This window comes from Amblyomma americanum, chromosome 9 (genome assembly GCF_052857255.1).
Source record: "Amblyomma americanum isolate KBUSLIRL-KWMA chromosome 9, ASM5285725v1, whole genome shotgun sequence".
In the NCBI taxonomy this organism is placed as follows: Eukaryota; Metazoa; Arthropoda; class Arachnida; order Ixodida; family Ixodidae; genus Amblyomma; species Amblyomma americanum.
The window spans coordinates 84541601-84564690 of NC_135505.1; the positions used below are offsets into that span (position 1 = coordinate 84541601).

The following is a 23090-nucleotide window of genomic DNA, read 5'->3' on the forward strand; positions in this document are numbered from 1 at the left end:
CAGCTGCCAGGAAACAGCACATTGTGGTAACCAGAAAAGCAGCTCATCCTTCCTGCTTTTGACATCAAGAACGTGGCCATAAAGAAGCCCGAGACACGCTAATCAATTTTCCTATGATCATGGCAATAGTTGCATTCCAGAATTTGTGCTCTCAGCGAGACATTATTCTGCTCTAGTTTACTGATATTGCCTTAAACGACCGTTGCTTTTCAAAAAATGCATTTGTAGAAATGAGACCAGAAAACATACAAAATCTTCAGCGTTTGTCCGTCGTGCTGAGGCAGTCAGGCGTTGTTCATAAGGTAAACCTTCAATGAGATGCCTCTCAGATCCGTTGTTCAACGATTAGTAACAGGAGTTTTCGCATAATAAATGAGTTCATGCATGGTTTCGTGCCAGAGCCCCGCTGTAACGCAGTACTAAGCATTCTCTTTGCTGGCAGCTGCGAACGAATATTCGCGAACGACTTAACGCACAATGCTCGGCGAAATACGATACTCTGCATAAAAAATCATGATACTGTTTCATAACAAAGTATGCTCTCTCCTTTTTTGGTGCGTTCACTTCAGTCACCTTGAATTTTTCTAGAGCATATATTTGCCCTTTCAGTTACTGTGGACTCCATACTTAGTCTCAGAATATCTGCATAGACTTTTCATATTCAATCAGATGTTACTTTCAGTGCGGACTTGCCTAAAAGAAACCTTCAGCCTGTCCAGCTTTTCCATTCCGACAAATGTGCTTGTTTGAAAATGTTTTCAGAGAGAGGGGCCCGAAATGTTGGAGAATCTTGTCAGGTCGAAAGTGCGCAAACTCCAACTACCCAGGAACGATGATTGCGGCCGACAAATTCTGCAGGAGTATATATCCTAACCAGCGTAATGTCACCGCCAAAATGGTAAGCCATTTCAAAAACTACGCAAAACGAATATTCTCATCGCAGTGTTTCTCCTAAAGGGATAAAAGAGAGTCATGTTCATAACATGTGCAAAGCATCAGCGGCGTTTTGTTTTTCACTCAACGTGCAACTAAAACGCATGCGATACTATCATATGAGAATCTCTTGCTGGTTTGCGTGAGCTGACGTTCTCAAAATTCTTGAGATACCTAACAATGGCCCAATGGGGCAGTCTGCGAAATGCATTCAGGAACTATGAGAGGAGGCCGACTGCTTTCTTTCAGTGTAGGCCTTAGATCAATACAATCATCATGCGCTGGGCGCTTTTTTTTTTACGGCAGGGCCATAATACCTGAAGGGAGTGAAGATCCGATGGGTCGCCGAAAAACAGCTTTAGGTAACTTCATTGTTCCTCAGCACTGGCTACATCCATTCAAATAAGCGCCGCAATAGCTAAGCAGATATGGTGCTCGGCTGCCACCCGAAAGACGCCGGTTCGATCCTGGCCACTTCCATCGAATTTTTATGGAGGCGAAATGCGAGAGGAACGGGGACAGTCCGATGTCTGTGCACGGTAAAAAGCCTCGGCTGGACGAAAATATTCGTATCCCTCCACTACAGCACCCCATCATAGCCTGTGCAGCTCTGGTACGTTAATCCACACAAACTAAGCCAAACCACTCCTTCAAAACACTTCAAACCACTCCAAACCACTTCCTCCAGAGCAGTTACATCAAAGCATGGTTTTGCTATGCAAGCTTATTTAATAGCGTGTATTAATAGAAAAAATGGATCCGCCACCGTCTGGAAGACGTTGAGGTAACGAGCGTTAAGGAGATTAAAGTGAGGTAAGGCAATGCAAATACAAATTTGTACGTTTATTTTTCGATATGATAATTATTGGCCATCTTCGGTTTTTTAATTGACGTCGCCAATCGATCAACAATTGAATAGATCAGTGACGTCACCAATGAGTCAAATTCGATAGACTAATGACGTCACCAATCAGTCACCAATTGCGTTGCTATATCAATTTACTATGGGGATCGCCATCTTGAATTCGTCGGACTGAGAATATTTCAGGCCGAAGGGATGTGGCAGCAGAACCCAAAGAAATCGAGAAACGTGATGAGTAAGAGCTAACGCTCTTAAAACAACAGTTCAGAGTATTGGATTATAGCAGCAGAAGTGCTTCGCGCACAAATTCACTTCACGCAGATTTTATAATGCCAATCCATAGGCCGACAAAGCTGTAGGGTAATTTTGCATATAACTTCCAATAGAATAACCTTTTCAAAGCTAGATAAATTTTTAGCTCTAAACTTTCTAATAAAACTCATCTGTTTCAGCAGGACCGCCAACTGCGATTTCAGTAAGAGCTGTCAGTGTTGTTTAAAGAACAATAAGTGCATGCGAATGCATCTGCAGCATCTACCGAAAAAGATTTTATTTATAGAAATAAAGCGACTGTCATTTTCCGCGGCTTTCTTTAATGGGAAGGTATTAAAAGGCCGACGTGGTGTGACATTACGATGAAATCATCATACAACGCGACAAGGATGCTTGATGCCACTACAATGTCACTAGGCTCAAAGAAACCTCTCCTGACAGGAAGGGACGTCACTTCCGGTAAATGCATCAATAGTTTCACGACTTTCATAATCATCGCCATCAGCCTGACCATGCCCACTGCACGAATGCTAACGCATAATGTAATTTAACATTTAAGGAATTTGTTTCACCAAACGATTTTGGAACTGGCATAGAAATCGTGCCCCATCACTTCCTGCTCTATTAGGCGTATCGTCGCACGATAAAGCAGGCACAAAAATCTGCAATGTGCTACTGCAGCTGCCACATTTTAACCAGTCGCACCAATAGCATTTTTCGGCGCAATTTTAGGGTGGGAATAATTTGACAGTATTGCCTTACAGATAAACCCGAAAGGAAATGAGTGCAAGATGCGCTGCCAATACCCAGAGGTTTCTGTATATAATCATGGAGGCTACTCATACCAATATACTACACTCCATTACACATACACAGAAGCCTTGGATTTCTCTCGATGCGGACAAGGAATGGTACGGATCGCTTCTTTTGAAGCAACCGCCACTGTTTAAAAACTGTTTTTATTGGAAATAGGCTTGAAAGCTCTTTTTCAGGAGGTATTTTTATTTGTGTGTGGTCAAAGGAGGGAGGGGCAGTGAGAACGAAACGAAGCGTGTTCCAGTATTTTTGGCCCAAAAACCTGAGGCCTTATTGCTTAAGGATTTGTTATTCATTTTCTATTTCATTTGGTGCAGCAGCAGACCAAGTAGCAAGCATCCAAGCATAAGTAAACGGGACTGCACGTCCACATTAGCATTCTTCACTCCACGCAATCAAAGGCTCACAATTTACTGCAATATGCAGGGAACGCAGAGGTTTTGTGAAAATGATGGTTTTATCACCCAAACACATTGAGCAATGCCGGAGGAATAAATGAACCCGAAATGAAAAATTTTAAGGAATCCTTATAGAATGCGGCCTCTTGTTTCAGTGACTGCTGTAGAAGCAAATGGCTTCCATATGATATGAGTCAAATGATGGAACAAGTATCAAAAACAAGATAATTGGATGACCCTGCCGAGGTAGCTCAGTGATTAATGCGCTCGTCTACTGACCTGGAGTACCCGGGTTCGAATCCAACCGTGGCGGCTGCGTTTCGATGGAGGCCAAACGCAAAAGGCGCCCGTGTGCTGTGCGATGTCAGTGCACGTTAAAGACCCCCCGGCGGTCGAAATTATTCTGGAGACCTCCACTACGGCACCTCTTTCTTCCTTTCTTCTTTCACTCCCTTCTTTATCCCTTCCCTTACTACGAGGTTTCGGTGTCCACTGACATATGTAAGACAATTACGGTGCCATTTTGTTTCCTCCAAAACCAAAAGCAATTGAATGAAAACTTCTTTTTTCATCCTTCACACCAGTGGCCACTAGATCATGAACGTTTTGGAAACAGAGTTTAGTTGATGCAAATGTGAGCAGTGTTTCATAAAATAGCAAAATTCAGGTTGCAAATTATCTGCGCGAAGAGCCTACAACATGTTTTGTAGCTAATAAAACTACACTTTTGACGGCATTTAGATAAAAGTTGGATGGCTATCTTTACGGTGTCAAGGCAAAGACTAGGCAAACGAATAGTATCCGCTTCGCATTCTTCAGGCGCTGGGTTCGATGCCCAGTGCCGATGGGGACCCACTGGTTTTCTGATCGGTACAAGACTTCATCGGCGTGGTGCTCAGCTTTTCTGGGGTGAAATGCTTGGGAACAGTGTCTTGGACCAAGCCGTCGTGTTGTCGGGCCAGTAATTTGTTCCGTCGTCAACGAACCCTAAATCCGCCTCATGCGATGAAAGCCCGCTTGTGACTCTGAACAATTTTTTACTGCCTATCACTGCCGAACCCATAATAAGCGGTTCTCACCCTCTTCCTCAAAATCTGGAGTAGAGTAGGAGCCTAGATAAATGTTCTGTCTTCAGCTGCAGGAATTCGAATAAAAAAGTCTACATGTCCAAGCAGTAACGTTCTCTGAGCAGTTAGGAGCTTTAAACAGACCTCCTCATTGTATTATTGCTTAAGAGGACATTACTGACCGCAATTCGGTACCCCTACATCTGTGATTGTCTCTGAAGAAGTATTCGGCTAACTGTTTAATGAATTATTCTGAATTATTTTTGCTGTCCTTTCAGCTGATTGTTGCTTGTAGCACTAAGTTAGAGTCATTTTACCACATGGTTGATTTGCCACCATGGCATCAAGCATTGAAGTAAAACTGTCGTTCAGTCCACAAGCCATTTATAGACATAGTGTGCTTCAGAGGCTGCCTCACCATTTTATTGTTTGAAATTTAATGAAATATGAGCAATTATTTTTGCAAAAGAATGATTTTTTTTCTTTTTTCAGGTATGCATTCAGGGACACTGTGTATACCCTCCGAGACGAGAAAAATAAAGTCATTCGAATACAAGAAATGCCACCAGTGGCAGATTGTTGAACTACGAATTGTCAGATTGAGACATTAACTAGCGCTAAAGTCAAGCGCTTTTTTTATTTATAATAAGCAGTGTCAAAAAAGCTGTTGGCCACTTTTTATTCCATGCAGCATGCTTTTTCCATTGTTATCTTTGCATAATACCATATCACTCTAGGATTTTCTGAATAAAGCTATTTTTTGCGCAAAGCACCATAAACGACATTTTTAAGAAGGCCTTTTGGCTCCGTTGCGTTAGCACCTCTAGAATATGAACACAAGTTACCGAACTAATGGCGGTGACGACTGGTGAATTTAGATACGGGTGAAAGACAGAAGCCCCGTGTACTGTTGTTTTGGCGGTTGTTAACGATCCCCGGGTGGCGGAAACCGATTCGGATGATTCCATTGCCCCATGCGTCATTGGTCAGAAAACTGTGTCTTTTGGGACATCTGCACTAGAATTTCATCTACCCGATAGTTTTTCGATATTACGTTCCCAACTTTAATCGTTTATTAGCCAGTGCTACAGAATTTGAAATGCCCGTCTGATGAGGGTAACGCTGTTTGGCCTATGTGCTTCGTGGCACCATTCTGGCGGTGTACGTCCGCGGAGGTTGGTAGGCACCTATATGACAGTGACGCTCACTCACGCACTCACCGCAGGAGATATAATGAGCTACATATCAGCAGGGCACACCTGGATTCGATGTTTCATTGAAGTTAGAACAGTGCTCATTGTGCGAGAGTAGCACAATTTGCTAAGGCGTGAAAGGTTTTACTATGCATGAGCAGTTACACGCTGACATCGGAGCGGCCCCTTCTTGCGCTTGTTAAAGTATCTGAGCTTGCCATGTGCGGTTTTAACGCACGTAGCCAGCCGTGGAATACGCACCCCGCGGGGTCACAGGATCAGACACGTGTGCCAATCTTGTGGAACACCAAGCTTATCCAAGGAAGCACTTCTCCATCGTCCGTCGCTGCTTCGTGCAGCGCGTGACAATACGATTAAGTATATCAGGAAATGCACCTCATTCGAAGCTGCTACAGAAATTTTCAGAAAGTGGAAGCCATGAAACACGTATCTCTTGGAAGTTCGAGGATGCAGCTGTGGACAGCTGCACAGTGTCCTTCTGGATGAATTCTGTGCCTTGAAGGAGAAGAAAAATTCAGCTTTCAAATTCCTTGCGTGTTTCGTAAGCTTCTGTTGCGCCCTGCACGTTTAGTGTGGCTTGCATGCTGTTAAATCTCTCGCCCTACAAGACAACGCCAGTCCGATGGATCAAGCCTAATGCAAAGGACGTAAAAACACGTATGGCCGCATGAGGCTCGGCAGATTTTAATACCAGATTTTCACCAAGCGGTTTCACATAACCAGGGTGTGATGCTGGAAGCATGCATCAGTTAAATGAGAATGTTTCTCGAGAATTTCCTCCCCCCCAGCACATGCATGCAGGTGACATTGATGGTGAGGTTAATGTCACACCGTACAAGAATGTAGTATACTACACTCTCGGTTATTACAACACAGCCGCTATGTCACTGATTTGCGTACGCACTGCCGGGCTCCAATGTAGTGCTGATGCAAAGCGACGACCCTCTTTTATGATTCAAACTGCTTTTGTGCTTCCAGGGCCGCTGCTTTTTTAAGGCGTGTACTATTGCCAGTGGTGCAAACCCCTCGTAGCAAAACGATTAACATTTTTCTGAGCAGCTGCTATTGATTAGCCGGGGTAATCAACAACAACTACCTAGCTGGCCGGTGAAATCCTCACTGCACTTTCACTGATGGCGACACGCGTACCCATATGCAGAATATCCACTCATTCCTTTTTCTAAGGATTATCCCTCGGCTATCAAAAAGTAATAATTTTGGTCACAGATGGCTAGTTCTGCACACTCATGCACCGATACAGTCCTGTGCTTTTGGATTACGTCTCCATGCATTTAAGAAGCAGGAAGGATGAGCATGCACCGCTGTACAGGCACTTACGGCCTGAACAGTATACCTAATTCTTTTTTGCGCCGGTATGCGGAACAACTATCTCGGTTTTTCACCGATATCTTCAACTTATCTCTAGCCACTAGTGAAATACCACGTGTGCTTCCCGTTCACAAAAACGGTGATCTTTTATCTCTACCAAATTACCGCCCCATTTCAATCAGGAGATCATGCTGTGCGCTTTTAGAACATATGATTGCTGCCTACATTCTAGAATTCTTAGAAAGCCGCAACCTGTTATCACAGTATCAGCACATTTCCAGGAAACACATGTAAACTGTTACGCAGTTTGTTTGTACTGTTCACGAATTCGCTCGAGCTGTCGATATGAACGGGCAGTTAGATTTCCTGTTTTTTTTTACTTCTCGAGAGCCTTCGATAGAGTGTCACATGGAAAATTATTGTACAGGTTAGAGTGCATTGGTCTTGCCTCCTGTATCTTTCAGTGGATTAGCGCCTGCCTTAAAAACAGGAAACAGTTCAAATTATGAACTCCTCAAAAATGCTGTCCGTGACCACTGATGTGCCCCAAGCCAGCGTCTTGTTCCGCTATTGTTTTTAAAGCATATCATTGACTTGGCTGATCACATGCACGGGGATGTTTCTATCCGATTGTTTGCAGATTATTGTGTTGATTTTAAAGAAATTACATCCCCAAATTATCATACAGTATTGCAAGCAAGCCTGCAGGCTATACATGAGTAGTGTATGCGTTGGGGAATGCAACTTAATACCGCAAAAACTGTTACGTTGCGAGTTACAAGGAAGAAAACAATCAGCACCTAATTTCATTTACTTGACAGCATTATTATAAGAGAAGTAGACGCGCACGAATACTTAGGTGTCACGCTTAATATTAAGCTTACAAGCAAACCTGCAGGATATACATGTGTGGTGTATGCGTTGAGTGGAATGCCACTTAATACCGCAAAAACTGTTCTGTTGCGAGTTACAAAGAAGAAAACAATCAGAACCCATTTTCAGCTCTTAGAAAGCTACGGTCCTTGAAGAGGAAACTTAAAAGAGTATAGACACCCAATTTTTGGTGGCACGTTTTCTTCCTTATGTGGAAGACACTGCTACGCAAGAATAAACAAGTGATATTCGCCTACAAGCTCAAAATAATTTACAATGAATTTTTGCTGTCATGCTGTTTCGGTTTCAGTTTCAACAGCCGAACGCTGACTGTAACGTCAAACAGCGCCGTTGTGTCACGTATGGCATAAATAAATGTCCATAAAATCGCTTCTTCATCGTTTTAATTTACTCCAGTGCTGAAGCCAGCCTTTCTCAAGAGCCGGAATGACAACAAACGAAGAAGCAGCGATAATATTGCAGTTTTTTTCACGTTTACGTGACCTGTCAGTACAGGTTGACGTCAAAGTCCTCATTCGGCTGTTGAAATTGAAACTGAAACAGCACGAGAAAGAAATGCAATTATAAATTATTTAGCGGTCGTAGGAAAGTACCACGTGGCAATCCGTGTACAATAATACCTTAAGCATCATTACAAACAAGAAAACGCGTCCCCGAAATTTAGGTGTCTATACTCCTTTAACGGTGCACCTATACAAGCTCAAGTTTTCGCCTATAACTCATGCGTCAGAGCCTAACTCAAATATGCCTCCATTGTATGGGATCCGCATATTAAGAAAGATACATTGCAGCTCGAGCGAATTGAGAGAAAAGTTGTAACCGACATGTTCAGTAAATATAAAACAAATTCTTCTCCTTCATTCTTGATGCAGCAACATAAAATAGAATATCTCAAATCTCGTCAAAAATTCAGTCGGCTCCCATTTTCACACTCCCGTGTCAGGTAGTTTGAAATTAAACTGGCCGGATTGTGTAAAGCCACATTGTACCCGAAATACTAGGTACACACACCTTCACTCTCTAGCTTCTATTTTCGCAAGAACAAACTCCTGTAAACTCAGTTTTTTCCCAGAACAATAAATGTGTGGCATTCCTTGCCGTTGCATACTTTCGGAGCAAGCGACAGTATTAAGGAACTAGAGCGTCAATTTCTGAGTTGCTACTTTTATTTCGCGCGTATTCAACATTTTGCCTGTGTTTTCTGTATGTCATATGCTTGTTATGTGTGAACTTCCATTTTGGCACAAATGCCCCTCCTGCGCATACCACGATTATCTATGGTCTGCAGTATCTGCATATAAATAAATAAATAAACTCGCTTCAGTACACTAGTATCCGTAAAACCAGGGTAAGGCTGCCGATACACGGACACACGGAAGAGTGATTCTATTAGTACTTTTGTAATTTGCCTTCTTGACAGGCCGAATCAATGTTGCAAAGAGAAGCAAACAGTCAGGAAATCAAAGGTGGCAGCAACCTCTTACAGAATTTCTAAAGAAGCTCCCTCACGGTCATGACCAGTCTAAGCAAACAGATAAGACAGACAACTCTGTGGACTTCTAAGCACCGCTAGTAGAGAGGGGTGGCTAGTAGCTTTGAAGAAAAAAACTTGAAACCAGTTAGTGAACAAACAAACGAACAAGGAAATTCTCCAGGCTCGAGAGAAACAAATTGTCTCTAAGCACAGACTCCCGCTGAGAGCGCCAAAGGTCGTGAATAGTCAGTGCTGCGCTTCTATCTTCTTCGCACAGTGCATCACTTGCAACGCATAGACAAGCTTTGCAACCTAGAAGATGTTGCCAGCTTGTACGCGTGAAAACCTCAAGAGTTCCCGACCCATCCGCACCTGTTCTTGGCGCCTCACAGAGAAAATTCGTGACTCCCAATAACACCTATTATTCCGAACCTGATGAACGGGAACCCCGTGATACTGTATGGAATCACAGTCCCAACTTATACCAGCAAAACGATCAGGTTTTGTAGCCCAGTAACCTAACCGCAATCTTCGAGATTGTTCCAAATTTACTGCCGCGACAGCGGCGCTGCAGAGCTGATCTGCTAAATGCAAAGCTTCCAGCACACTCTCTATATCAGAACAGAAAAGGGCGACGACAACAGCATAGTCTAAGATGCCAATTTCCGACAGATCAAGTGAGAATCCTCAAACAGCTTGGAATCTTATGATACTAAGGCACAAGGAGTCTACAGATGAAGTAAATAACAGAGGTGATAATGCGCAACCCGGCCGGACAGACGAGATTAGTGTCATCAGTTTCGTAAGTGCATGATCGGCGACCAACCATGTATGGATGGGGCTGTGTGCAGCATAGTCTACTGTTCTCGAGCAATACACCCCCATTGTTTGCGCGTGCCAAGACTGCAACAAAATTATGGCTGACCATATCACAGACCTTCAAGAGATTAAATTATAGCAACCTGATACCTGACTGGCCTCATATGTCACTGACTCCAACAACGAACGTGCAATATGTATATGAATTTAGATACCGCAGCCTCGATGTCGCATGGTTGATGTGAGCCAATTAAATTCATCGCTACACGCTGCAAGAGGAAGAAAATATTTTTGAAAATATTTTATAATCTGCAATAGAGAATGAAATGGGGCGGTACCCCTGGACAGTCCTCAACCGACTCTTACGTGCGCTATTAGGAGTGGGGATGGTATGACCAGCATAAAAAGTAGGATATAAAAAGCCAACATCGCAAGCAAGTCTAAAAACTTCCGACAAGGCAGGTGCCGAGAAATGGAAACGTTTTGTAGAATTCGCTATTCAAGCCATCTGGGCAAGGGGATTTCTACCCCCGCCGAGCGGACATAGCCAATTTAAATTCGTCCAAGTGGAGAGGACACTCGATTATACCTCTCTGCTCTTCCTCAAGTCGAGGAAACGCATTATAGAACCGAAAGAAGTCTGACTCACATGTCTGGCAACAATTACCTCCAAAGAGACGCGCATAATAGTCATAAAAAGGCGCGAAAATTCTCGAGTTGTCACTTTAATTAATTCCATCAAATTGAATCTCCAATATCTTATGCGAAAGAGCAGCATGCATTTCATCATTTGATGCCCGTCGAGATTATTGTTCTTCAAGGAGCCTACAAGTCATATAATTAGGCCTCCGTATATTTTTTGTGGTAAACTGTTGTAGCCATGCTTTAATATTGCTTATGTCATTAACATAAGCCCCTGAATTCTTTCCAGCTTATCCAGGTCATTGAAGGTACTTTCAAGCTCACAAAACTAATGGCCCTTCAAAATGGCAATTTCTGCTCACCCCCTGTGAAAGGTCTTTGCCTCCTGCTTGAATAGATCAGGCTTCTGAACAACCGAAAACTCACCACAGACCCATCTACCTTTGAAATAGGGAAAGGCAGCACGCTGATGAATTTCATCTTCCAGGAGACAATTATTCAGATTCCAGAACTCCCACCGAAGCTGGAGAATATGGCGGTTGTACCTACCTACTTGAGCAGACACCATGCAACGATCACTCAAGAAAACCGGCCCTACCCAGCAGCCATGTACATTAGATAACAGTCCAGCAGAAACGTAGATCCTGTCTAGCCGAGCCTTTGAGGAAGATTGGAAATGCGTGAAATGAATACTATCCCATTTTTTGTCGCCCCCTGTCAACAAGGTTGTGTTCACCGAGCAAATTAGTTAAAAACGATAAGTAGAGTGATTACACACACGTAGATCTGATCGGTCTTCATCACTGCAAACACAATTAAAGCACCAAGCAATATCACTGCGATACGTGCACAGAGCATTATACAACGAGATAAAGAAAACCCTCCTTTCTCGTTCACTAACTGGCGCATACACACAAATCATCCACTACTGTTAACCTGAAATAACAGGGTCACAGCGTAGAACGCGCCCCTCACGATGTATGCTATACGAGAGGTCGGAAATATCCAATAATATTAATAATAATAATAATAATTGGTTTTGGAGGAAAGGAAATGGCGGAGTATCTGTCTCATATATCGTTGGACACCTGAACCGCGCCGTAAGGAAAGGAATAAAGGAGGGAGTGAAAGAAGACAGGAAGAAAGAGGTGCCGTAGTGGAGCGCTCCGGAATAATTTCGACCACCTGGGGATCTTTAACATGTTCTGACATCGCACAGCACACGGGCGCCTTAGCGTTTTGCCTCCATAAAAACGCAGTCGTGGAGGTAACCTCGCAGAAATATCCAATCTGCTATTGACAAAAAACAACATTCAGAGAGGCCTTTCGAGTCAAGCAAAAACGCCATGATATTCAAGCAAAAACGGATTGAGAGCAAATTGCTTCTCCTCGCCAGAATAAAATTTCGTTTCCTGCATGCAGGTGTACTGACGCTCTATGTGTGCAAGAGGTCCTTAAGTTAATATTGGCTACCTCGATTTCGCATATCCCTCACGTTGAAGGTAATGACCTCAAATGCTGCAACCGCCGTCATTTCTGCTGCTTGCCTTACTGTACACCATCCGCTGGGGTGGGGAGAACTGCCTGAGAATTGGCGACATTCAGGCAATATTCGCCCTCTTTTTCACCTCAAAGCATCAGATCTCTTCTTCCGATCTCCACTCTGACACAGCTCCTCATCAGCGGGACGCTTCAGTGGTGCGCTGATGTCCATGGAGGCATCCAATGGTGCAAGGCCTCCCCCCATAAAGTCTGGAGAACCACGTCACTCACAGCCACTGCTTCCGCAGGGACGGACCTGCCGGACCTGCCGTAGGCTAATTCGGTCAGCGGCACTGTGCTACAATACGATGACGCACCATCCACCGCCTACTAGTGAAGAGCTTTTATCTGCTGAGGCACTTGCGTGATAAAATGCTTAATGTCGGCAAGCACAGTGCGCAGTGCATGAAGCTCGCTGATGCCGGGCTACGGCGGCTTGAGGTCAGAAGGCTTGAAACCTGTATGTTCCGCTATCGCGCTGTAGGGCGGTACTAACTTTGGACGGTGGACACCTAGAACCTCATTGGTCACCTCACCAGAGGTGGAGGAGAAGGACTTTAATGGAACAGGAGAGGTCTGTCTGGTTGTCGGCCTGGCATGCTCTCCAGGCTCACCAGAGGTATCCACAACCTCCGGATTATCAGTAATGAGATCAGTGACATCTTCCTCTTTCGGCCAACGTCCCTTTCGCCACCTATCGGCGTACATCATGACACACTGGCCTACAGAGTAGCCAAAGCTACTGCACTGCGTACATTGAGGATTTCGGCACTGTCTTCGTACATCACGAATCCTGCTGCAGTGAAGGCACAGAGGAGGTCTGCCACGGATTACAACCAGCGACTGGATGTCAAATACAGAGCGTAAGCAGATACTAGAAGTTGAAACCCCGTCTTTCAGCGTCAGCAAAACCTCACGATTCGCCGTTTCCAGGTGTTCCATGCCATGACATTGCCACTTTTCTTGTTCCACTGAGTGGACAGAGGGGTACCACTCCAGAGATTACACTATCCGGTGGTTCTCCATGTGGCGTGGAAGCCATAAAAGCTTTAACTTCGTGCTCCTGGACTCGGGATCCATCTCTATGCCTTTAAGCCCCATGTAGCGAGGCTTTGTCATGTAAACTAGTTACTGCTTTGAAAGGCTAGTTTAACATGTAACCATCCACATGTGGCTCATCTCATATTGTCCAATACACACAACATCCCGAAGGTCCATAACGGTAGCAAGAGCATCCCGGTAGTCAGGATCTTGGTACGGAGGTCTGCATGCAAAAACGCGGTGTTGAAGGCAGCGTTACAGATCCGGCGACAAGGCAGCACAATCCTGAAGTCATTGTCATTGGTAACTTCGCCATCGATTGCCTACGCGAATACACGCAACTATTACGGTCGTCGAAAAGGAAATTTTATTGTCACGACCTCATGGATACAATACAGGTGAATCCGAAATAATTTCGGAAACTACTGATGTTCAATAAAAACCATTTTGCAATATTTCTTTGAAAGCGCGAGACGGTTCCGATGTTACAGCTTTCGAGCGCTCTGACGTAATGAATACGTATTTCACCACTGTTTTCATCCATGAGCCCACAGAAAGCGCCAGCTTTGCCCTGCCGAACCTTAAATATTGTCACGTAGTGGTGACGGCAGTCGAAGCAGCGATGAAGACGGACAAAAGGGCCTTCTAAAAGAACAGTGTTTATTGGGCTGACTTGCACCCAAAATGGACTGAATCACTCGGTGGTGGCGAAACGACAAGCGTGCTCGGCGTTCGTCGAACAGAATGCCCGCCGCTGTCGGCCGTGCTCAATTTAAAGCTGATAGCGAACTTTCGAGATAAAGAGCGCAAAGTTACTAGAACATTCCGGAACAACATAGAATCAGCTCTGCCTGGCTGCGGTCAATCGAGATAAATCTAGTCGCGTCTTGCGTCGCAAACAAAGCGATAAAGGGATGTGGCGGCAGATTTGAAAAATGAACAAACACTGCAAATATTCGCGGCAATATGCACATATATGCCAGCTATTGTCATCACATCGGAGGGAATCTCAAATCTCATTGACAATCTGAAACCATCCACTTTCCCTGGACTAGACAAAATACCCGCCAGAATACTCAAAGGAACAAAATACGTTACAAGCCAAGTCCTGCAAATCATTTTCGCTCAATCTCTCGGAACTAGCCGACTTGCAGACGACTGGAAGATAAGCAGAGTTGTGCCAATTTTCAAAGCTGGATATCGCAACCTACCCCTCCAATTACCGACCGATTGCTTCACATATATCTCGTGTAAACTCTTCGAGAATACATTAGGCTCACATATTGCATCTCACCTCGATCATAATTCCTTTTCTTCGCCAATCAGCATGGGTTCAGGGCAGGCTATTCATGCGAAACACCACTCTTTGAGCTCACTACTGATTTTCACTCAAATTTAGATTCCTAATTTCAAATTAATATCATCTACTTAGATTTTGCCAAAGCCTTCGATCGCATCACCGACGAACATCTGATGTCCAAACCCTCCGTCTGTCTGTCGACCCTATTACTTTATCCTAGATCCACTGCTTCTTAACGAACCGCCAACAGTTCACAGTCATAGCCGGTCATACATCCCAAAATTCTAGAGTAATCGGTGTACCCCAGGAGCCGGTGCTTGCTCCGTTACTGTTTTTAATATTTATCAACGACCAACGTTCTGGTATCTTATCAACCGTCCATCTTTTCAGGGACGATTGCGTCATCTATCGCCTCATCAGCAACATCAGTGATCAGAAAAAAGGCCGCCACCGTCTGGAAGCTGTTTGGTTTACTAGACGAAGAAAGCGAAGAAGAACGCGCCCATTATCCAGTTACACCCTGTCAAGACATGTCCCAAACGAAACTTCCTTCGTTTGGGGGGTCAAGGTGTGCCTAGAATTCGGCTTGTGGTGTGATATGGTGAAGCTTCAATTAGTAATTGCATGTATACAATGTTTACCTATTATTTAAGTGTGGTTTTATTTCTATATCACAACCCATAGGGTTTTATTTGCCTACCAAATTCGGTACACAACTATCCCCGGATGTGTGCCCCTTCTTGGAGCATATATGGCGGAACGAACGAATACACTGCCTCTTCGCAAAACTTATCTGCTTGCAACTCTGCTTATCTGTTTTATCTGCTTCTCTGCGCAATTTGATATCTGCTGCTGGTCCTTGGACCCAAGATATTAAACTTATTTTTGGAATATGGCGGAGTGCTAGACGCACTCTGACACGGGTCGGCCCGGTACTGCACTGCCTCCGGGATCGGCCCGGGGCCAATGGGCCTATTAGCGCGCGGTGTCTTTTCTTTCTATCTTTCCTTTCCTCTCCTATCCTTTAAATCTTTTGCTTTCAGCGCGCGGCAGCGAGCGTGGCTCGGCTTGAGCCAGTAGGTAGGCCCGTGCACTTTCCTTTCTTTCCTTCTGTCGACAACTGCAACAGCGAATGTATAAACATATAGCGGTCCCGTTACGGGGCACCTTTCATCCCGTTTTTGGATATTTTTGGGAGTGAGGGGAGGAAGGGATGGGAGGACACAACCAATTTTAATGTTCGCATCTTGGATTCGAGGAACCGAAACTATGCCGCCATTTCGTCCCCTCATTCTCACATAGTTTCACCGTATTGCACGGAGACGTCATCATTGGCACGCGGCAGGTGGTTGTTTCTACGCTGCTATTGTAAATGGCGCTACAAGTTTCCATACGTGATATGCCGCTTTCTAGTGGCTGCCACAGATGGCGCTGTGATCTCAAGTGGTAGCAGACCCCACTAAATCTCGAAACGTGATGAGTAAGAGCTAACGCTCTTAATATTACAAGATCTCAGAAGAACCAGAAGTAATTGTGATCCAACTGGCTAATGCAGCTCAATGTTTTAGAATGTAAATTCATGCACATTCACGCAAACGCTCCAATCTTTATTTTCTATACACCTTGAACTCCATAGCCTTGTCTCAAACTAAATCATACGAGTACCTCGGCATCGAGATAAAGACCAGTCAAACACGGGCAGATCACATAACGAAGTTATGCGCTTGTGTTTCCAAGACACTTGGATTCATCAGGAGATAACTTGCCACGTCTCCCCCAGCCATCAGAGAACTAGCATATGTAACATATATTCACCGCAAACTAGAATTGGCCTCAACAATATGGAACCCGCACTAAGTCTACCTTATTGACTCACTCGAGGCCATCCAGAACGGGGCAGCACGTTTCATCACCTCGCAGTACAAACTACGGCTCAGTTTTACAGTCATGAAATCGTCTCTCGGTCTCAAATCATTAGCGCTTCCCCCAAAAAAGTTTCAGTTCTGTTCATCTTCCACAAATAGTGCTTCAAATTTCCAACACTTCGGGAAGGCCTTCTGCATAGTTCGGTACGATCATCTCGCCGCTTATGTAATTCCTTTAGAATACAGCGCTTGCACGGCTTCACTAATGAATTCAAGAAATTGTTTCTTCCTTGCGGGGTCGACTTCTGAAATAACCCGCCCAAAAACATTGTTGTTGAGACTAAACCTTCCAACTTTAGGCTGTTCCTCATCGAACATTTCAAAGAACAATAAAACTTTCCTATACCCTGTATCAGCTACGGTGCACTCCAGAACGATCAAACATTTTATTCGACACGTTGTACTACTGTAGTTTGTATTTCTGAATGTTTCTTTTTCACATTGTCTTTGAATGACTATATCAACCTGTTACTCTTTTCCTTTGCCTAGTTCTCTCTTATTTTTTGCCTTTTCATATGTATGACAGTGAGACACTTGTACCCCCCCCCCGTTATGTAATGTCCCTACAAAACCCTTAATGGTTAATTGATGATGATTGATTGATTGATTGATTGAATAATTCAGTATTGATTGATTGATTGATTGATTGATTGATTGATTGATTGATTGATTGATTGATTGATTGATTGATTGATTGATTGTGAACTTCGCTAAAGGCAAAATATCTTCCATCTCCTTGGGAATTTTTCTCGAATTACCCGAAAGAGAGGAATGACATGGAATTGGTTTGAGTTTCGGCTCACTCCTCAAACATGGCGATTGAGGCAGCCCACAATAAAGCCCGTGGATCTATCGGCCCAGCTGTTAATGCTAACTTGGACGCCGAAATAACGAGAGACGGCCTTAATGCCTACCAAGAAATCACTCAACGCTAGAAGCTAGAAAGGCTATGCTTCTCACATCCGCATAAAAACCTAACCAAAGAACAGGAGGTACTGTGGAAAGAACTCAGAGCTAAAGCTCTCCCCAACCTCGCTGTCCTAAGCCATGTGTATCCAGATGGAGTTAAACGGGAGGGCAGCAAAATGCGGCGCCAAAGCTACCGATATCACATCTGGACTGTATGACAGATCCCCTACGAATATCGTTCTATAGACTTACACACCTAAGCTCGTAGAAGACCGTTCTGCTCAGCTCAGATCAGGAAACTCAAGTGCAGGTCGTGACTAGAGCCCAAGAGGTCGCCGCCACGCCGCCAGTCTCCACTGGCGGCCACCTCGAAAGACAAACTAACCCACTTGTGACTCAAGCCGATAACAAAAGTGTTCCAATCCGAATCACTCTAGACATGCCCTACCAGCATTGCACAGGAAGCCCTACAGTTGTTCCACTGCGCTACTAACAACTACTGTTAGTTGATTCGGCCCCGAGAAGTGCAAGACGATATTCAGGAGGATTAGAAGCGCGCATATGACAGATAACAGTGCCTGCGTATTTCCTCTTGGCAGAAAAAGTTATCGGAAGGAATCCACGGTGTTGCTGGAACACTGCACGGAATGCCACACCTACAAATAAGGCAGGTGACGTCCAGAAGCACTACGCGTGTGCCAAAAACTGCTCGTCTCATTAGGCTGCGCGTTTCGGTGCTGTGATCGACAAGGAGAACTTCGCCACAGTTTGCAGAAACAGCTTTCCGCGAATGCCACTAGTTGTGAGCCAGCGCTCGGGTGTTTATTTACATTTCTTGTTTCTCTTCTGTTTGCGCATAACAAAAGGAAGGTAATCACATTTTACATTTAAAAATGAACAAAATCGCGCACTGGCCTCTACAGACAACGGGACTAAACCACGCAGTGATGTGAGTAGACACTATTGTCTCGCAGCCGTCCGCGGGGTGTTTTTTGTGCAACCTATTCGCAAGTGCATAAAGATATTACTCTCACAAAACATCTCCAATACGGATCCCGTGGTCATATAGGAGGGACTGTTAAGGATTAGCAAAGGGACCTGCCTGGTTTGGAACGTCACATCTTATTTAGATTTGTGCTCAACTCAGGTATCAATTCATCCACGTTCTTCAATGGACACAAAACCATTCATTGCCTGTTCTGCAACTTATCCATTCTCGCGTACAGGGGTTAAGCAACTCTTGAGGACATGTCGCATGCTAAAAACTGCGAACACTCAAGAAATAAAAAACTGCCACTATTTTCCTGTTCTTGACAGAGACGAGCTTTACACAGTATGAAGCGCGTGCTATGGCAGGAATTCCACGCATTTCATCTATAAGTTTTGGCATCGAGCCATGTAGAATAGTTTGCGAGACAATTATACGCCAAGAAAATTACACTTCGGAAAAAGTCAGAGTTACAGCTCTCACAATTTATTACTGATGCAGCTCATTTTCCTCGGGATACTTTTGAGCAGCACAATATTAGATGGCCAAAAGTATTTTTTCTTAATATCCGCATTTTTACTGCCAAATATTAAGAATCCAATAAGGAGGGTTGTCGGAGTGAAGTGCATCAATTCCTCCTATTCCACCGATTGTACCAGTCAAAGAACGACCGTCTAGTTGTCGTTCGGTAGGTTGGCCTCGTGGTCACTGGGGGCCGAGGGGTCTCCCTTTTCTGAGTTCGATTTCCTCTTCCTTTGCTGTCATACTCGCACAAGCCACGGACGCACACCTGGGATAAAAGGAGACGCACTTTAATTGACCGCAGCACTAGCGGAGTGCCTATCATTCTACAGCATCCCTGGAAATGACTAACGCTTAATCCTTTTTGTTTTGGAATATATTACTCACTGTTGAGGGACAGAGACTTAGTCCCCTACAAATTAATGGAGCACGGCGCGGACGAAGCGTACAGGCCGGGAACCAGGAATCAACAGTCTTTATTCTACTCCGTACACGGCCCCACGTACCCAGCGCGAGCGAATGTCACGAGCTGAGGCAGCGCAGCACTGCTGATGACGATAGTGCCGCTACACCGACGTACTGTTAAACTGCTAAAATTTCTAGTTTTTCGAAAACCTCGGTTTACAATTATTCGCTCGAGTGGTTAGAATCAGAGACACGTAACGTCTCCTTCCTACTACTGTTCACAGTTGTTAGAGAGTAGAAAGTTTCTTGCACTTAGCGGACGGGAGCGTTACAAATCTCTCCGTCATGACTTATGTTCAGAGGTGGTTGTGTTAAATTTTCTTCGGTTCAAAAGCTTTTGCTTTATTTTCTGCATATGCAGCAATCCTCTTCTCTCCTCTATTCTTGCATCAGTACAAGACCGAATGAGCTCAACTTGGTCGTTGCGCAAAGAAGGTTTCTAAACAACTTTCCTCTCAGACCAATCGTCGCTTCCGTTCAAGGACTTGAACGCATCGGAACTCTCAACTTCTGACCCTTAATTAACTAATCGCTATTATGGTCGCAAAATGTACCAGCTGCATTTATTTTTGTTGCTATTACCTCATAAGGAAAAGCACCTACCAATGGTGCGTTATTGACCAGGGTTTGGCGCCGAGCCAAAAATTTGCATGAATTTTTTCCTAGTTGTGGTTTTCAATTTTACTAAATCGTGATATCTCACATTTCTTGCTGCCATAATAAATCCAATAAAGAATATCCAAACTCAATGTCATCTAAAAAAATCGCCTTAAATAAAATGCACTTCACGAGCTTCCAGCTAATGGGTGGAAGAAACTGCATGTTTTTAATTATTTCAGCAGTGTAGTTTTCTGTTAATTTTCGTAATCTCAGACTTCCTCTAACGCTTGTTCTGCGACAAAGTTTCACAATAAATTCAGGGCCTCTATGCAAGAGGTGGGCCATCAGAACACAAATTCCGACCAGTAAACTTACTACCACAACCCTATCAGGCGCTATACATGCTAACGGGGCACATCAGTAACACCAATTGGTTTTGAGTGCAGCCGCTACGAAGCTGAATATATTTCTCAAAGCGTGTGTTTAGTAGTAAAGGTACCGTCTAGCCCTGTCCCGGAATTATTGTGCATGGAGATAGCAAAGTACACCTTTATGGAACACCTTAGCGCTGCATACCAGCTATAAAGTCTTTATGGTTCAGTAAAAAAAAGCATATCTCATATTATGTCTCGCAAAAAAAAAAAATCGCACTGCCATCCAATTATTTTTGCTGGCTGAGAAGAAAAAATGACTGCTGCCATGAGAAGCTTCATTTTCGCCGACTTCTCGAATAGTTAATTCACCTTTTAAATACGCAAAAATGAAGACCCGCAAGAATATACTGTCCACGTTATTGCGTGCATAATTGAAAGCAGCCACAAAATTACTGCATAAGTGGAACACAATGTTTAACGTTACAAGCCAAATGCCAGCCGGATGTTTGGGCTCAAGTTGCAGCGTTATAATTTTTACAGTGACACTTAAGCACGACTACATCGCTCAAATTACATCCCTTTCAGAATAGACTATTTTTTCATGTTTTCCCTTGAGAGTTAATGACATACATCATTGCAAATCATCTCATAAGTACTGAGAATGCTTTATTATTCATAGGGAGTTGAATATAGTTCGAGATATTTATTTAAGGGATTTTATGCACCTTCACTCGACGCCAAATTTAGAAGGCAGTTAATGTGTGCAGAAAACTCAATTGAGAATTCATGAAATTATGCATAAAGCAATAATTATTTTTAGAAGCAGTAGTTACCTCCAGTACTAGCTTCGGCAGTTTTGCATAAGAGGAACTTTTTTTCATCACTTGTCACTCGAATCAACACAGTTTGGCCATTGGAAGCTGCAAATTACACATTCCGTAGTGGCGACAATCGGAGTACAGGACTTATTTTATCCTACACGAAAATGTTGGTGAAATTGTGCTCTATTGTAAGTCGTGCTTCTAAACCAACATAGCGCCGAGAAACACAAGGGAGATAAGCTAGATATTCTTTCCTCTCTCTACAAAGGTGTTTAAACCTGCCTTACCCGATTCTCTCCACAGGAGGTATAGTCTGGCGCATCAGCCATTCTAGAGTACGTATATACGTACGACCCTTGCCGTACGTCATAACTGCACTTCAACTTGCATTCATTGCCCTTGGGTTTAACCTGTAAAAAATTGTGTAAAAGGCACGGTAAATATAAATATGAAATCCATATTCATTGCTGAAGCAAAACACGTACGTAAACAAAGCCCACAATAACAGGAGAAAGCATCACAGTACATCAACGACCGGTGTAGCACATCCCGCGGAAGGTCACAGATGCTGCTGGCTGCCCTCGTTGAATCAGTTACATCTAGTTATAACTAAAACTCCGTGCATTTGTTTCTCTTTTCCTCACTAGTACGCTCCTGCACAGCTGGTTTCGCTCGCATTTCAAAGACGTAATGACCCCATCAACGTGCCTCGCGTTATCTTTGTCGTCTACTGGTGGGCACGCGCACAGCCGTTATCACAAGGGAACAAGTGCAGTCTGTGCCGTCACTTGGTGGCAAAGGCACTTTTGTGGCAAGGTGCCACAAAGCGTCCTGAAACGTCTCATGGTCGCCCAGCGGTGCCCAGCTGAACACAAAGAACACGCGCTAGAGGCGCCGCCCAAAAATAGTCTGCGCCCACACATTCGTCAGAGAAAAGTTGACGTTTCCGCCACGCTGCTTAGTGCAGAACATTCCAAGGCGAGCAGTTTCGCGTGTGCTAGTTGGTAACGATAGTCTGCGTAGAGTTTATAGGTTGCTTCAAGGAAAGGTGCGAGCACTCTTGCTGGGGATGAGTCTGGGACGGCATGGTGCAGGATCGAAGAGAATGAAAAAAGACGCAATTTTGCTATATATGGCTTCACTTCGCGATTTACAAAACAACAGCATTAGGGTAAATTTCTCTGTGCACGTGACTCAGCTATCTCCTTCGCATTTCATTTTTTGCACTGATTTTACATTTATTCTGAGCGAGTAGCGTGAATTTTCATAGTTGCACCTTATTTCCTTTCCAGACGCTGTGCTCCGATCGCTGACTCTCACCAGCGCCTACGTGGGAAGACTGCCCGCCGGCGGGCTACAGCTGGATGTGTTCCCTAAATTTCAAGATTTATTCTCTCCTGCTGATCAGATATATGTTATGAAGACGTACCTATATACAGCGTTTTTCAAAAATATACGGCCAAGGTGGTTTGCCTTTGGGTGTCGCAGCATGGCTCGTTTGGAATCAAAATTGCTACAAGGTGAGAGGAACTTTCGTCCCTACCTTTCTAGATCTTTCGACGCCTAGGGATCACAGGCCGTCCCACTACACGGCTAGAAGCGAACCCTTTGGGCCGTGTATTATTCAAAAAGACTCTATGCAAGCGTAATTTAATAAATTACGGCTTTATTCGCTAAACAACTTACAGTCTTAAAGCTCCTTTTTGTTTTTAGTAAAATCACTCAAGCAGCACGATGCGCTTGGAGTATTTTCTTTGACCTATGCTATTGGGCGATTTTGCGAGCTACATTTTGAGAGAACACAACGTATATATAGACGAGACGCAACAATAACAGACAAACGCGATCGGTATCTGGCAGCAAATGCTCGCAGAAGCAAAAA

The 23090-nt window shown here is 44.1% G+C and overlaps 2 protein-coding genes and 1 pseudogene across 4 annotated transcripts in view; 2 read left to right on the forward strand and 1 right to left on the reverse strand.

Moving 5' to 3' along the window:
- Window positions 1-5121, forward strand: part of LOC144105562 (venom metalloproteinase antarease-like TtrivMP_A) — a 37869-nt gene extending 32748 nt beyond the window's left edge. For all 3 annotated transcript variants that reach the window (XM_077638680.1, XM_077638682.1, XM_077638683.1), the window contains 3 exons: window positions 763-898; window positions 2833-2979; window positions 4842-5121. In XM_077638680.1, coding sequence (XP_077494806.1) covers window positions 763-898; window positions 2833-2979; window positions 4842-4889 — 331 coding nt within the window. In that variant the 3' untranslated portion in view covers window positions 4890-5121. The remainder of the gene's footprint in view (window positions 1-762; window positions 899-2832; window positions 2980-4841) is intronic.
- Window positions 5122-15395: 10274 nt separating this feature from the next.
- LOC144105794 (U2 spliceosomal RNA) lies at window positions 15396-15570 on the forward strand (annotated as a pseudogene).
- A 3326-nt stretch (window positions 15571-18896) lies between these two features.
- LOC144103477 (venom metalloproteinase BumaMPs1-like) overlaps window positions 18897-23090 on the reverse strand; it is a 35521-nt gene continuing 31327 nt past the window's right edge. The window contains exons 12-13 of the mRNA XM_077636183.1: window positions 21496-21618; window positions 18897-19216 (exon numbers count right to left, since the gene is read on the reverse strand). Of these exons, the coding sequence (XP_077492309.1) occupies window positions 19055-19216; window positions 21496-21618 (285 nt within the window). The 3' untranslated portion in view covers window positions 18897-19054. The remainder of the gene's footprint in view (window positions 19217-21495; window positions 21619-23090) is intronic.